Below are 17336 nucleotides of genomic sequence, written 5' to 3' on the forward strand. Positions count from 1 at the left end.
TATGAATCTCTGCCAATCTTGCCACTCCAAGCACTATGAGGTCTTTGAAAAATCCACTGATTGACATAGTCCATCATAGCTTCGATGGTTGGTTGACCTGTTCTGTCTTCTCTCTTTTCTTGGTTAGGGTTTTGAGTCCAGCATTTTGTTTGGGGAGATCTCCAAAGAAATTTCTTGTTATGTGCTAGCAAGTACAGGGCCCGGCACAGGCCATCGCCCTGAGTAGCTGGTGGTTGTAATTGCTGGGTTGGTTCTGTTTTCACTCCCGACTTCCACTGGAACCAATAGGTGTTGCAGTCCAGCCTGGTTCTGCCTAGCACATACTCGGCCTTCACATAAACTAGTGGGAGCTGCAGGCTAGTTGGAGCGACCCGCAATAACCCCCACCAGACCCGCCCCCTACCCTGGTTTGCCAGTATGTGTAGCAGTAATCCAGTCTGTCCTACACCCTATTCCACCCCAACCACTGTCTTAGTTTTATGTCCTCCTGTGGAAGTGGTAACCCAAGAGGGATGAGTCCACTATTTCCCTCCCAGGCCTCTCCCACTCCCAGATTCCAGCTGATGCTGTGGCTAAGCCCGAACAACCCTTGCCCACTCTATTTTTGTTTGCACCAGTAGGAATAATCAGCCCAGCCCAGCTTTTCTCTGATCTAGTCCACATGAGGCGCACAGATGTTGTAGCCCTGCCTAGTCTGGTCTGCCCCCATCCCAGCCTACTCCTGCGGGTGTAGCTGTCCAGCAAAGGAACCCTCCCTTATTCCCCTGCTGGCTCTGCCCCTTCCTTCCTTGTTCTCATGCTGGTTGGGCACTGCTGTCCCTTCCGGTACAGGCAACCTCACCTTGGCATTCCATATTGTGCACTGGTCATTGTTGCGACCCAACCTGGCTCGACCCACACTGGTGCTTGGATTTGCCAGTGGTTGACGTGGACAGATTCAGCCTGGTCTTCCCCCAACCCCTGCCAATTGTATGCCAGTGGGTAACTTTCCATGGCCTGTTCTGGGCTGTTTTCTATCATGTTTCTTGTGCTTACCTGCCAGGTCTGTGTCCTGCCAGAGGAGTTGCCCAGGCTCCTCCATCAGAACCTCTCCCAATGCCAGTTTTCATGCTTACCAGGGGGTCCATGAGCCAGCCCTACTCAGTCCACCTCCTGTCATAGCAGGAACTGTGGCTTTTCCTGACTGGCCTTCAACCCAAGCTGGTTCTTGCTGTTGGATGTTTCAGCCCAGCCATGGCTAGTCCATACCCACATATGGCTCACACATGGCTCAGTAGTGGTTTGAGACCTTGCCTAGTCCATCGCACATCTGCCCTGGTCCTCCAAGACACCAGAGGGTGTGGGGGTCTGGCCTGGCTCGGTGCATCCAATCCCAGTCCACACTTGTGCCAAGGGAGACAACAACTGTTTCCAGATCAGAATGCAGCCCCCATTCCAGGTCACACGCCCCTTGTCAGGAACCTCAACCCAGCTAGGGTTGTCCCCTTAGCTCCCCAACCGGGCCTGTTCCCAGCCATAGATCACTCGCATGCCAGTGGTTGCTCTGACCCAGCTTGGCACAGCCCCTCACCTGTCCCGACCTCTGCCTTAGACACCGTGGTTTAGCGTCCCTGGCTCATGTGGACCAGTAGATACAAGAGCCTAGCTCAACATGACCTGTGCTCCCTCCTGGTTTCTAGTTTTACTTGTGAGCTAAGGTTTGCTCAGTCCTGCCTGATCTGCTCTATTCCATTACCAGTTGACACATTAGCCAGCTGTTGGAGCTACTTTTGCAGAACAAGCCCCAAACCATAGCTTCTGCATGGACTGGTATTTGGTGGTCAGCATTGTTCAGTGATTACAAGTTTTACAAAGGAAGAGTTACTACCAGTGGGAATCTTTACGAATGTTTCAGGTCCTAGAAGCACAATGGGTTCAACCTGAAGCTAACTAAGCAGCGACTCAAAGAAACAAACCCCAGAGCTCCCCCCGCCGGGCAGCCAGCAGGTAGAGCCTGGCACCAAAAGGTGCACTGGCCACCCGGGAACAGCTCACCACGTGCACATGACAGCTGTCGTCTGGGATCCAGGCATGAGACGCCCCGTCCTGAGACCCACCAAAAAAACCTACTATTTTTCCTTAGCTGTTTTTCTGTAATTTATTTTGAACATTGTTGATATCATCATTGTTAACAATTACAGATAGTACTGTGCAGAGCTTTTCTGTTGCAAATCTGTTTTGTTTCCTAGTCTGGGTGAAAGTGTACATACCTTTTAAAGGCTTCTGCATGAATTACCAAACTGTCCCCTGTAAGACTGTACTACTTTATATATTAACTATTGCTGCTAGTGAAGTGATGAGTTATTTTCAGGTACAAACTATACTTTGTATTACTAATATTTATTCTCAAAAATGACTGTCTTGTTTACTAGGCATGTGGTTTGGTTAAAAACTTGGCCCTTATGACACACATCACAACTGACATGGAAGATGGACCTATTGTTAAATTAGCCAGTAACCTAGGAGTTGAAGATGTCAACTTATTGTGTGGGGAAGAGCTCTCATACCCAAGTGTGTTCCTTGTCTTCTTGAATGGTGGGTATATTACAAAGATGTGTTGATCCCAGACAGCCTGCTGGGACTGGGAGGGGATCCATTATGTTCTTTGCCTTTTTTTTTTTCTTTAATTTACTTCCAAGGCAAAGGGAACAGAGAGAGATAAAAAGAAAAAGAGATCTTGCATCTGCCAGTTTACTTCCAAATGACCAAAAGGCTAGGCGTGGGCCAGGCTTGAGCTGGGAGATTGGTATTCCACCCAGACCTCTCACCTGAGGGCAGAAGCCCTGTTACCACTCTGCCCTCTGAGACACATCAGCTGGGGGCTGGATTGGAAGTGTGTTGGCAAGAACTAGAACCAGTGCTCACATGAGATACTGGCATACCAGGGGGCAGCTTAACCCCCTCAGCCATAAATGCCTGCCCTTATCTTTGCATTTAAAGAACAAATATACATTAATTCTGGGCCAGGTGGACATTAATTGAAAGGTAGAAAAGTCATAACAGAATCACTCTATTGCCTAGTAATCCAGGTTTTGAAGAGGACACAGCCATTACAGCTGAAGGATAACACGGCTTTTTGCAGCTGCAAGTGTATCCATAGTGGAATACGGCTCACGTGGTACCTTCAAGTACATCTGCAAAAATGACCAGCCCAGCCCTTAGGGTCAGTTGGTCATTCAGCCATTTGATAGTAGACGTGTCACCAGTTTTTACTTCTTCTCAGCTCCTTCAAGTTACCCCAGAACTCAGCAGCAGGTGCACCATGCCCTTTCTGCTTTTCTTTTGTGGTCTATGTGCCATTTAGCTGGCAGATCTCTTCTCCCCTCCTCCTGGAGGCTTTTCAGGGCTGATGAGGAAGGGTGTCCCAACCTGAGCCACGTGCAGTGCATGCCGGAGGCTGAGGCTGAGTGAGCTCCTACTCTGCACTTTGTCCTAACATCTTTTGGGATCCTCACTCTAACCCTGGAGGGCAAAGTCTGATGATGATCACAGAGCAGTTAAATAACAGCATTGCCAGGTGCTAGGCAGAGTGCTGTGTGCTTTACAGTTCATCATCTCGTATGGTCTTCACAACTACTCTGGAAGAGAGCACGCTGGTGTGCATACCCACATGCCTGGACCCCAAGTTCATGCTGTGCTGAGGAAAGGAGGACCGTCAAGTGAACTTTCCCAGGACTATTCAGCTAGCACATACAGGACCCGACTGTAGGCTCTAGCTCCCTTAAACCTCCCTGCCTCCCTCTGTGTCTTTTCACATGGCCTGTGCACTGGCTTTCAAGTGACTACTCGTTGTTTTTATTGAGTAGATATTTAAATCATATTACGTTTATGTTTTATTTCTGCCTTGCTTCTTCTGTTTTGCATAGGAAACATCCTGGGCGTCATTAGAGACCATAAAAAGCTGGTGAATACATTTCGACTGATGCGGAGAGCAGGGTATATCAATGAATTTGTTTCCATCTCAACCAACCTTACAGATCGATGTGTCTATATTTCCTCTGATGGAGGAAGGCTATGCAGGTATTTATTGCAAAAACAATTTTGAACAGTTTGTATTGACTTTTGAAAGAAAAAAAATCTTATTTTTATTTCTGAAGCTGCTTTAACCTTCTCCACTGATAAAATTAACTTGGTTAGTGAGCACTTGAGAGATTAGTGGAAGGCTCAGAGATGAGTGGGAAGCAGGCTGCCTTCGGAGAGCTTAGGCTGCTGGTAGGAGCAGAAATAAGAACAGACAGCTGTGCTAGTAATGGATGCTGGCCACTCCTTATTACTTAATGGATATACTGTTAGTATAATGCTTTTGCTGCATGTACCTCTCTGAGGTCATATTGTTATTTTATCTTATAAGTGAAGAAACTGGGGTAAAATGAAGCTGAGTAACTTACTCAAACCCAAGGAATGTGAGAGTCAAGATTTTACTCAGAAGTCCTTAGAGTTTATTTGACTTCAGCAACCTTGACTTTTACCCACTTGATACTGTTGCTGCAAACTGGGCTTTACAAGAGTTGTGCCACTGGGTAAAAGGGAGAGGGAAAAGGCTGCAGTACAGCAAGAATGCAAAGGTAGAGGCATGAAGAAATAAAGACAGCAGTAGGCCCAGGGGAAGAGTGGGGTTCTTTTATTTATTCAGCCAACTTTCTTTTTTTTTTTTTTTTTTTTTTTTTTTTTTTTTTTTTAAAGATTTATTTTTATTATTTTTTCATTGGAAAGGCGGATATACAGAGAGGAGAGACAGAGAGGAAGACCCTCCATCCGATGACTCACTCCCCAAGTGAGCACAACGGGCCGATACTCTGCCGATCCGAAGCCAGGAGCCTCTTCCGGGTCTCCCACGCGGGTGCAGGTTCCCAAAGCTTTGGGCCGTCCTCAACTGCCTTCCCGGGCCACAGGCAGGGAGCTGGAAGGGAAGCGGGGCTGCCGGGATTAGAACCGGCGCCCATATGGGATCCCGGGCGTGCAAGGCGAGGACTTAACCACTTGCGCCACCGCGCCGGGCCCTATTCAGCCAACTTTCATTAAAAGTCTTATTGTTCAAGGTCTTGTCTGGGAGCTAGGGATCCAAAGACAACTGGGGCAGAGCATCTTGCCTTTAGGGAACACGTGAGGGTGTCAGCTGAGGTCATGGCTGTGTTTCAGAAGCCTTCGTTTGTTTTGCTGGAGTCATTCTGTGTAGACAGACAGCTATTGCTGGCTGGAAGAGTGTCAGCTGGGCAAGTGGACTGCCATCGCTGTGTCTGTCTGGTACCATTTTCTGCTTCGCAGTACATTACAGGTTCCTTTGGGGACTCTTTCTTTTCAATAGAGTCTCCTTGAGATGGTTAATCCAGTGTCTTCTGCTTAGCCAAGGATCAGACATATGACCCAGGCAAGACCAGCCAGACTCATAAGAAAATTTGAATCCCGACTGGAGTGAGGCATGGGAAGGCCTTGGTTGATTGTGACAGTGATATGTGGAAAAGAGTGTCCGGTACTGTGCTTCCCTCAGTTTCAGAGGCTGACCATTTCTCTTTTTTCTTTCATTCTACGCCTTCTAGTAAATTCTTAGTGCTAACAATAAATTCCATTTTTACTTTAAGTAGCCAGAGTTGATTTCTCTTCTTTACAACCAAAGAACAACTGATGATCCATTTGGATCCTAAGTTTCTACTTATTGGCTTGTGGGATTCCAATACTTAGAGTCTCTGAGTTTTGGATTCTTTGATTGATAAAATGTCAATTATGATATCTACCTAGAATTGTCCTGAAAACTAACTGATACAAGATTGTGCTGCCATGTAGGGCAGCAGATACCCAGTTGGTGCTTGTTCATTATTGTTAACATGGTTTGGTTAGAGCAAGGAAATACAGTAGGTGCATTCAGTAGAATATAGCGTTCTCTAAAAGCACATCTGCTTTTTTAGAAGTGTTTTCATAATGGCAGAGGGCACATCTGGCTATAGAAATGGGTACAATTTGTAGAGTGAGGAGAAACCCCAGGTAGCTAAGTGTGTCCCCGGCCCCTGCTTCTGCCATGTTGCTGCTGCCTCACCTGAACCTCATGGCAGCCCTTCCCAGAGGCAGCCAGGGTTGTGCTTCCAGCGAGGAAGAAGCCGAAATTCCACATAAAGCTCACCCTGTTCATTTTCCAGTAATTTGTGGCTCCTCTTGTCGTGATGCTGCACCTCTTCCTTAATGTTGGAAAGTGCTTTATTAGTCCCCCAGCACTTATTTGGGCTTTAGGTTAGAGCACACAAGTGTCTGTTGATTGCTCGCTCCTCTGGGTGAGAGCCGCTTATCCAAATAGCAACCACCCTTGACAGTTCATGGCCACATGCCTTTCTTTGTGTCGGTGTTTCCTTGTGGTGGTGAAACACTCGGAGACAAGCCCTGCTGACAGTTATAGGTTAATCTGCCAGAGAACGCAGTACCTTGCACCCTTACATTGCTAAAAATCACTAAGGAAGAAAGCCTCATTCAGTACAAACTAGCTGCCACTCTTTCTTGTCATGCACAGGTAGCGTGAAGTAACTGTGGGTGTCACTCAGTGGTATTTGTCCTAAATCAAAATATCCTAAACATATGGATAGTTCTCCAGCCCTTGAAAAAAAATACCTTATTGTCCTAAGGAACAGTGGTTCTTTGCCTGCTAGCTTTATGGATAATGCTCTATCCCTACCCTCCCTTCCCCTTTTCCCCATTATCCTTGGAAATGCATTGCAAGACACCCAGTGGATGCCAACCCTAGATCATCTATCTTTTCAATGTGGTAACCCAGATGGCTACTGTGTGACTAACGGGGAGGTAGGATATACAACACAGATACCCCATGCGGAAAGTTGCTCCAAAATCCCAGAACAGAATGGGCTACTGTGAGATTTCATCACACTGCTCAAAACACAAAACGTAAAGCTTGTAAATGGTTTATTTCTGAAGTTTTCCACTTAATACTTTCAGACCATGATTGACTATAGGTAACTAAACTGTGAGGACAGCAAGCCAAACCGTAGATAAGCAGGCACTATTTGTATATGAAATGTTCCCAAAGAAGCACATCATTTCAAAAGTTTCCATTTAAAAAAATATATGACATAAAGGCTTAAGTCCTTCCTAGATTTTATTTATAGGTTGACTCTTGATTCAAACTCCAATGTTTGCTAAGATAACTGGGATGAGTACTACGTATCTACCTGACTATGTGCGTGCATGTAGGCTTGAGTGTGCATGTTTATATAAGAAAGGAAAGATTGGTCCTTACGTACTTACACATGCAAAAAATACCTGGTATCCTCAGCCAATCCAATAAAAAGTTAAATTGTATGTACATCTTCCCTTGTTTCTCTATGGCAAATTAATTTGCTAACGTAACTCTTGTATGGAACGCCTGCTGCTCCGTTCTAGGCCCTACATAATTGTCAAGAAGCAGAAACCTGCGGTCACGAATAAGCATATGGAGGAGCTGGCTCAGGGGTACAGGTAAGCTGTCCCAAATAAAGTACGTAGGTCTTTATGTATTTGTATGTTTTAGTTAGCACTAATGCCCTGGATCTGTGCTTCTAAGAATAGTGTACCTTCATTTTCAGTCTCCTAGCTGCTCCCTGCCAGCCTGTTACAAAGCCATTTTTCTGCATGTAAACTTTCTTGGGCATCGGAAAATACTCACCAATTGTAGATCAGGACGATTACAGAGCTGTGGTATAAATTTGTGCGCTATTAAATGTTTCTAGTATGAGAATAAGTAAGTGATGACACTGAGAACTTTTTAAAGTCAGATTTGTTATTTAGAAGTCAAGAGCAGGTTGACAAGAATCACAGACACTGCTGTTTTTATTTCAGGGATGTGGAATAACTGTCCCAAGAATAGCACATTTCAGGTATTATACTATACTGATGCTGTCCAAAAGGAAGGTGCTTTTGGCTTAAATGAAAGGCAGTGTCTCCTGTTATTTATATATAATAAAATACTGCTATAAAAATACTGCCTTTAAAAAAAAGATTTATTTATTTGAAAGACAAAGTTTAGAGAGGAGGAAGCAAGGAGATCAGGTATCTGCTGTCTGGTTCACTTCGCACATGGCTACAAGAGCCTGGGGAGGGCCAGGCCGCAGCCTGGTCCCTGGAACTCCATTCAGTCTTGTGTTAGGTGGCAGGAGCCCGAGTACTTGGGTCGTCTGCTGCTGCTTTCCCAGGGCGTCAGCAGGAAGCTGCATCAAAGACGAGGAGCCGGGACTTGAGCCAGTGCTCTACTGGGATGTTGGCATCGTAGGTGGTGCTTTTACCCAATGCCACGGTGCTAGCCCCTGTTTTTGTTAATGTCTCTTTAACCAATGTTTTCCCAGGACTTTTGAAGATTTCTTACATGAGAGCCTGGTTGAATATTTAGATGTCAATGAAGAAAATGATTGCAACATTGCACTATATGAACATACAATTAATAAGTAAGTAAAAACTGGAACAAGTGTAACTGAAACCTATTCTGATGATAGTAGCAAGCAGCTCTTGTCTCTTTGTCATCTTCAGTCTCTGTCCTGTGATCTTTGATTATGGAATTGCTATACATAAATTTTTTTATGGTAAACCATAATCCATCATTTATTCCAATTGAGATTATCACAAAGCTGCTTACAGGTTATCTTTAAACTAATTATCCATCATCTTCACTCAACACTTAATATATAACTTTTAAAAGGAATTGCTTCTCTGATTTTAGCATTAATCACTGCTAAAATTACAGTAATGAATCAGGTGACATAAAGATGAAATTGTATTATGCTTGCAGTATTGCTCCTGTAGCAATGATATTTTTAGAAAAACCTATGTCCTTTTCAAAATATATTAGAGGACACCCACATATCTTGCTCTGTGATACATATGACTAATATATTGCTTACCTGAAATTGAAATTGTTAAATACTTAGGAAACTCAGTGCTAGCACCTGATAATTCTTGTATCCTCAATAAATAACAAGTAGTTTTTGTATGTTTTCTTTCTTTCAATAGATGAAATATATCACTTTTATTATCTATTAAGCAGTGCATTTTCATCAGATTTTTTACTCCTTAAAAGTATGAATCTCTCAAATTACTTTATACCCCCTCCTTTCAAAATTGACAGAATATTAAGGAGAGCTTTTTTTTGTGATGGTTGCATCTTTTATGTTACTCAAATCCAAAATCTGGTTCAGCCTTGACTCCTCTCCTTGTCTATGTCCACATCAGCCCCTTTCTTAGCAGGTTGCATTAGCTTTCAAAATTGCCATCCAGCACACCAGGCCACTCCCTGCTACCTGGGTTCTACAAGTCACCTGAAGTCTGTTCCTTCTGGAGTGGAGTGCTCATCTCAGGACTTCTCCCTACCCGCTGGTGGCTGTCCTCCCTCAGATGACCTTCTGGAGGCCTTGGAGTGCCTGCATGATCTGCTCACTTCACCACTGCAGCATCCCCCCGTGCTCCTGTCCCCAACTAGGGCAGCTGTGCTGAACTCCAAATACTGCACTTTATCTTCTGTGTACACACGATGTACAGCTTCGTTTCTCTTATAGTTTTATCACTTAAAAAATGCAAATTGTTATGTTTTATTTAGGTATTTTTAATGGTTTTATTAGCATTGCTAAATTCCTTAGCAACCTATATAATAATATTTTTATAACTTTTTATAACCTTTGATGCCTCAACCATCTAATTCTTAACTCTGCTAGAGATACGACGCACTTGGAGATCGAACCCTTCACTCTTCTCGGTGTTTGTGCAGGCCTGATTCCATACCCTCATCATAACCAGTCCCCGAGAAACACCTATCAGTGTGCTATGGGGAAACAAGCAATGGGTAAGAGTTCCTTCTGGAGTGTTGTTATAGATACTGGAGAAAAAGGCTTAGTTCTTATTGTTGCTTCACTAGTTTTACAAGTTTGGGCAAATCAGGCAGCCAGGCATTGGAAGCACTGAAGGTTGCCAAGGTCAGAGGGTTGTGTGTTAAACAACAGTGCTTGTAGGTGTTCTGTCAGGTCAAAAGCTGAAATGATAATGAAGTAACCCCCTCTGAACTTGTTTCTTTGACCAAACAGAACAATAGACAATATTACAGAATTACAAAGATGTGCTATGAATGGCAAAGCCCTATAAAATGTAAGCTACTAACCAGGACACATGATAGACAGAGCAGAAAAACTCAGGGTTAAGGGAGGAGCAGGAAAAGATGTAGAGCTGCAGAAGGTACAGAGCACATTTTTTTAGGCTGTTCCTGGTAATTGCAGGAGGATGAGTCATTGAACCCATTATATCCTTGCAGTTGGCTACTGTGTCTCCTAAAACTTACCCAATCCTTGTGACATCAGTTTCTGAGTTTATTTTCTTTTCTCTTTATTTGATATTTGCCTTCTGTCTGTCCATCTGTTAATTTATTTATCCTGTAACACTATGGCTAAGCTTGGGGCTAGAGTCTGAACGCATAGAACTGAGACAGAGCCATCCCTAAGTTCACAATCTTAGTTGGAGAAACCAAAACAGAAAATAAGAATGCCATCCCATGTGAGTAATGCTGTAATGGACCAGCAGCCCGGATCACATGCTGTTAGAAAATCGTTTCTTTCTGAAGCATGTCTTAAAAAAGACATGTATTTTGAAGGTGACAGAAGTACAGGAGAGATGGTCAAGTCTCAGTACTTGAGTGTGACTGTCTGGTGTCGGCTTGGTGTAGAGGTGTCCTAGAGAGGTGTCACCAAGGAGTTGTGTCTTGCAGGTGATACAGAGAGGATATCAGGCAAAAAGAAGGTTTGCTTCTAAGCCTTTTCAAAATATTTTCCAAGTCCTTAGTGTAAACATTGCTATCCTGTATACCTGAGGCATCAGTGTGGCTTGTCATCTCTGGAGGCGTGATATAGGAGTTCTATGAAGACACCATGAAAGCATAGAGGGAGTGGTTTTTGTATACATTTGGGTTGTAACCAGAGTGTCCTCACCTTCTCAGTTGCCAGCCACCAGCTCTGCTGACTGTCTGGATAGTTCAGGAACTCTGTGTCTTCACCACAGGCACACAGTTTGTATATATGTAGTTGTGCACACACACACAAACATATAATTCACATACATATTTTTATGGATTTTCATATTCTTTTGGCTAGTCACAAAGAAATATAAAGTCCATTTTCCTAGCACCATTCACCTGAACGATGAAATGCCTGGACAGTGGAGAGTGATTCCCAGTGGGAAGGTCTAAACAGTGGCTCGTCAGTTTCGCCTTCCCCTTCATCCTCAGTGGCAATGTAGGCTGATTTCCCGTTTTTATCTCTGACTTGCTAACAAGTTGAAACATACAGTACTGCACCTTGGGTATCGAAAGGGCTATCACTTCTATTGTGTTTACCAAACTGTTTTGTCTCATGATGCAAATTCTGAGTGAGACAGTACGCCGTTTGTGGAGAACAGTCGACAGAATTCACGCAAGACTCATCACTTGGTCGCCAGTGCCTCGCTTCAGGGCGCCTGAAGATAGAAACAGAGAAAAAATTGCATCCGTTTTTCTTTAGTGCAGCTTTTTTTTTCTCAGTCAGAGAATACACTTGAAGGTCAGAAATAACATTTTTATTTTGTAACTCCTCCCCACTAAAGCAGGGGGAAAGCTTTCACTTTGTGGAATGAGTCTGTGAATCCCTGTTAGTTACCACACACAGTTAAGCAGGATCAGTGTGTACAGAAAGCCAATTCAGTGTCTGTAGAGTTCTTTTGTCGTTTGCTGTGTGAAGGGTTTTTTTCTCGTTTTGTTTTGAGTGTCATTTGCAATTCATTGTCTGTGTTTTCTGAGGTTGGTGTATTCAGCTGCTCTGACCCTGGGGCCTGCACATTTAGCTCCTTGGATACAATCCTCTGACGTTACTGCTGACGCTGCGAAGACAAAAGCCCCTGAATATCTTAAGTAATAAGAAAAAGCCTTTGTTACTGTTTGTTATTATAAAACACCTGACTGGAAAGAAAAGCAGTGAGATAAAAGTACATTTAAAGTTGGCACATACCACGGCCACATTTCTTTTTGGACCCCAAAGTAGCTGCCGAAGGGTTCACTGAAGTCTAGGAAAATTACAAAAGAAGAGTCAGCAGAGAGAGAAAACCTACGCAAAGACCCGGTTCCCTGAAGCAGTCCTAAGCCCTGAGCTCTTGGGATCAGGATTCTCTGCATCGTTTTCATGCTACACAGTCTGGGCGCTGAAAACTCCAGGTCACATTATTTCACTTTAAATATGAGCTCATTACTGAAGTCTGTTCAGATCTCAGCGATTCAGTGCAGGTGTGCCCAGGTTCTTCTGTCGGATGATCCTGTAGAAAGTGAAAGAACATAACCAGAAGTAATGTACAAACAAGCAACCTAGAAAATGTTCTGTCAACACCCACCTTGCACCTCCCTCTAAGACGGGGCAGAAATAAGTCATTTCCTATGTGTTGTGAAGGAAACCACAACTGGCACCAGCCACAGAGACTTGAGTCTTACCTGGTTTGTCAGAGAGAGGGAATCCAACAGAAAACACTAGCAGAGGGTGTTTCTTGTATCTTTGGCTCTTTAAAATTATCAAGTTCAAGTTTCCTCACAGCATCTCTGTTCTGTTAAGAAGACTCTCTCTCTCATGGCTCTGGCTCGGTGAGTTGTGGGATGGTTTGGAGTAGGGAGCCAGGTGGACATCTGGAAATGGCAAGGTGTCCAGGGCACTTGGCGCTCCGCGCATAGGCTGTGTGTTGGAGCTGCCTTGTATGTATTCTCCCTGGCACCCAGTGCCAAGTTCACATGAGCCACGCTTTCATATCCTGCCCGTTTTATTAGTTGGCAGTCCTCTAGTGGAATACTTTCCCTTTTAAAAGGATCTCAGCCCCTATCAGCTCAGTTAATGAATATGCATCACAGACCCCCCCAGCTCCTCAGCAGCTTCTCGTCACCACCCCTTGCCCCACTTCCCAAATTGCCTTGACTTGCCTTTTAACTCACAAGCTAATGCAGCTTCTGTTTTTGTTTTTGCTTTTGCTTTCAATAGAGTCTAAGCAGAAGGCTTTTTCCCTGTATTCTCCTTTATATAGTAAGGGTGGAATATTCTGGAAACAGAATGGAGAATTTTGAAGTTTATAAAATACAGAGATCTTCATAATAAAATTTTTTCTGATTCTATAACTCTTCCCCTCTTTATCTTTGAATTTTTAAATCATATTTACTGTATCCATTTAGGGATGTAGGACAAACAAAGTATCTGAGAACTCTTAGAATTCTGTTAGTTAAATAGATTTCTAGATCATTGAGCTGTTTTAGTGGTAAGTTTGTGGAACATCTTCTAAGATGAGAATGTATTCAGAATTCTTAACAGAAGTGGAACTGAAATGTAGTGCATAGGTTAGGGTCACTTGTATACAGAATGCTGTAGAATGGATGATAATCACAATAGTGCATACGTACCTTTCATTTTCCTCTAGCAAGGTGGTTGGTTGAATCCCTGTTTTGTGGTGTAACGTATCAAAGGTTCCAACTTGTCTTCTATGAAATGTGATCTGTCAAATTCCCCTGTGTTCCCACTGGCTCCTTTGCTCGTAGTAGTTGCTGTCTTGTATGTGGTCTGCTCCTTCCAGAGGGGACTGCTCTGTTACTGTGTCCTTTGTACCTGGTATGCTGCCTGCTTAGTAGGTGGTGTGATTGTTTAGTAAATGTTTCAAAAATTAATCCTGGGCATATTAGAATAGTGAAGAAATTAGGGCCATATTTTTAAAAAGAACTAAACAAGAGTAAGTTGGAGGAGTTAGACAATCTGCTTTTGACTTAGTGTAAAGCTGCAGTAATGCAATATGGCAATGACAGGGTAGTGTGTAGCTCTTTGGAATGGAGTCAAGAATCCTAAAACAGGCACATTTATGGGTAATTGATTTTCAATAAATGTGTCAAAGCTGTTCAGTAAGGAAAGGAATTTTTTCTAAAACGAAAGGAAATAGGTAAAAATCATCATGACTTAAGCTACAGTTTCTGGGATAGAATACAAAAAGTACAAGCTACAAAGAGGAAAGCTTAATGAATTGATCTTTCTTTGAAAGATACCCTTAGAAGTATGAAGATACATTCCTGAGAATAGTAGGAAGTATTTGCAGTTATATTTGATAAGGGATTTCTATCTAGTATGTATAAGTGAAACGTAACCTCATTAAAAGAAGGGTAAAATAAAATCCAGGCACTTCCCAAAGTTACACATGTGACCAGAAAGAGTGTGAAATGGTGTTCAGCATCGTATGTCAGGAAGATACAAGTTGAAGACGCTGTGAGATATTCCCGTACGCTCACTTGAGTGATTAAGATGGTGGAGACTGATGCTAAACAGTAAATGTCAGTGCTAGTGTGAAGCGGCCAGAAAGCTCCTGTGTTCCAGGAGGATGGAAAGTGGTATAATCACACTGGGAAACCACTTGGGTAGTTTGTTGAAGTTAACCATCCCCTTACCCAACACTCCAAAAGTTCCGCTCCTAACTGCTTATGTGAGGAACTGAAAACAGAGACAAGCACGTGAGGATTTACTAGTGGCTTTATTCTCAGCAATGGAAACCCAGAAATAACACAAATATCCATCAACAGGTGAATGAAGAAATAAAATGTATGATCATGCAATGAAGTACTGCTTGGGAATAAAAGGAATAAACTGCGATACAAAACAGCCATATGACTGAATCAGAATCATTAGGCCGTGTGAAGTAGACCTGCACTAGGACAGACTGTCTCGGGGCTCCAGGAAGTTTGCTGTATTGGGATGAAAGGATTAATCCAGCATGTTAAGAGGGTCTTCAAAAAGTTTATGGAAAACATGTATTTTGAAAACATTGTATGGATTTTAGATTTTTCATGCCAAAATAATCATCCATCATATTTTCCATGAACTTTTTGAAGTACTCTCATAACGCCGGTTATGTAGCATTCTAGAAAATACACACAGACCTCTGAATATAAACGGTTGCGAGTCCCCTGGGGCCAGAGCCAGAGGACAGTATCTTTCTGTTTTGATTTTGATTGTGCTAGTGATTCATAGATGTATTTACCGATCAGTACACATCTGTAGCATACATTAAGTGGATGGCAATATTCAGTAATCTTGATTAAACTTTTAAAAATTGGGCAAGAAGACCAAAAAAATGAATGCATAAAACTTCATTTTTTCATTTGTAAACTTTCTGAACTTTTCATGTCTTTACCTAGCTTTCTCATCCCACCTAAAAGAAGAACACTACTTTAGCTTAAGCCTGTATATCTTGCTATTACAACTTGTGATTTCTTAAGAAAGTTATAAACAAGACAACATGACATGATAGGAAAGATTGTGTCCTGTCTTGTATGAAGTTACTGGAGACTACAGTTACAACAAAGTGAGGGAACAGAGGTGGAAGGCCACCTGTAGTTGGAGACCCGGTCATTGTGTTAGTTGTTATATGTACATATGGAAGGCCCTTTTTCAAGGAAGCAGAAACATCCTAATTTGAACATGTATTCCCACAGGCATACCTCAAAGTTAATTTCTGTATGACATTTTCTCAAAAAAAAAAAAGAGTGCTTTTTTTTTTTTTTAGCAAAATAGCTAGTAAGGCATTCATAGTTTTTATAAAAATTATGGGGTTCTGAAGGCTTAAAGCTTTATTATGGAAAAAACATAATTTTAACTTAAGAATCTATTGCTACTAACATTATTTGTCCTTTAATTCTCCCACAGTTCTTTAAAAAGTCTTTAAGGAACATTTTCTAATGAGATCATAAGCAGCAAGCATTTGCTGAGCAGTTTTGCTGTTCATCCATTCAGTGGTCAGTTGTGATGCCCCAAGAATTATGTTCTGGGCCTGATAGCACAATTTATAGCAGGATCCAGTCTCTTTCACCATTGTTCCGAGGTACAGCCATTTATGCCTCCCTGCTGCATAATAATGCTTGTCTCAGGTTTCAGAAGACATGTTTGGCAGCCTGGTGGGACATTGCCTGGACCCTTGTCTCAAGCTGGGTAAAGTACACAATTGGAGTTGAAATCTCAACATAAATTCTGGATTATTTCATGCAAAAGGACCAGCTTATTGTTGGTGAACTTTACCATGATCTCAGTGGTAATGATCTTAATGTAACACAGTAGTTAATCTGTTGTCAGGTATTTTGCCCCGTTTATTAGTTGGCACAAAAGTAGCATAAATTAATTGGCAATTTATAGTGCACAGTCAACAAATAGTTGACTGAGATTCAGTTTGTTGTTTTTCAGCTGAATCTTGATGCATTTTCTAGAGACTGAAGCACAAACCCAAACTGTCAGGATAAGTGTAATGGGATTCTTCAGTTTAATTGACTTTACAGTCATTGGTGCAAGAGTATCTTGAAGTGTGTGGGTATTGTCTGTGTCTCACTGGACATGCGTGGCAGAGCAAGAGAGACTTGAAGCTGCCTTTCTGCCTTCTTTATTCTGATGTCAGCCACAACCACCTTTTCAGCCCAGAAGTTAGAGAAACTTGGTGTCTCACACACTTGCTCAAAAGAAGGCAAGGCTGTTTCCCAATATGAAGAACTCTGGGTAGGATCAGTGTGTCCCCAAGGCCACAAGACTGGAAGACTTCTGTGGGCAGGTCCGTGAGCCCCAAGGTATTTCCAAGGGGAAATTAGAGAAGGCTAGCACTGTGGTTTCATTTACAGTTGACAGTCACCCAGCAACACCCTTGCTGATCAGAAGGCTGATTGTTAAAGGGGAAAGAGCCCGTCCTGGTTGGATTGTACTCTAGATTCCTCAGGGAAGAGGAACTTGGTTTTCCCTGTTTTATCTCTGGTATTGGCATAGAAGAGGCTTAATAAATTACCATAAACAACTGAATGAGTCCACTCATTCAACATGCTGTTGCTTAAATTTCTTTTCATTCTATTCCTTTTCTCCTGCTTTCTTTCTCACTTTGAGCTTTATAATTATGTATGTTTTTCAATGAAGTACCTATTTTTGATACACTGCTTAAGATCCTTGCCTGTGAACATGAAGTCGGGTTCTCCCATTACCTTTCCTCCACAGCTGGAAAAAGTTCCTGGAACAATAATAGAACCAAATACATGTTTGTTGAATTGCTTGTGGATTTAACCAGTGGAAACAGTGGATCAATTACATAGATTCAGAAGTAGAAATTATATAATTAGTATACCTGAGTATAATTTTTCTTAAGTTGGTAGCTGCCATGAGGACTTTGCTTTTGAAATCTTGCCCCTAAAGACTGTTTTCATTTTAGTTAGGAAAGTTTAGGTATTTCTCTGTGTATTGCTATGTACTTATTTCATGTAATGAAGTTTTGCATTTTGTTTTCTT

The 17336-nt window shown here is 42.5% G+C and overlaps 1 protein-coding gene across 1 annotated transcript in view; it reads left to right on the forward strand.

Annotated features, from left to right (window-relative positions):
* Positions 1-17336, forward strand: part of POLR3B (RNA polymerase III subunit B) — a 102088-nt gene that overhangs the window by 46897 nt on the left and 37855 nt on the right. The window contains exons 15-19 of the mRNA XM_040984907.1: positions 2412-2574; positions 3906-4059; positions 7420-7494; positions 8358-8456; positions 9717-9844. Of these exons, the coding sequence (XP_040840841.1) occupies positions 2412-2574; positions 3906-4059; positions 7420-7494; positions 8358-8456; positions 9717-9844 (619 nt within the window). The remainder of the gene's footprint in view (positions 1-2411; positions 2575-3905; positions 4060-7419; positions 7495-8357; positions 8457-9716; positions 9845-17336) is intronic.

The sequence above is a fragment of the Ochotona curzoniae genome, unplaced genomic scaffold (assembly GCF_017591425.1).
Source record: "Ochotona curzoniae isolate NIBS_2020 unplaced genomic scaffold, NIBS_Ocur_1.0 contig_1014, whole genome shotgun sequence".
Classification (NCBI taxonomy): Eukaryota; Metazoa; Chordata; class Mammalia; order Lagomorpha; family Ochotonidae; genus Ochotona; species Ochotona curzoniae.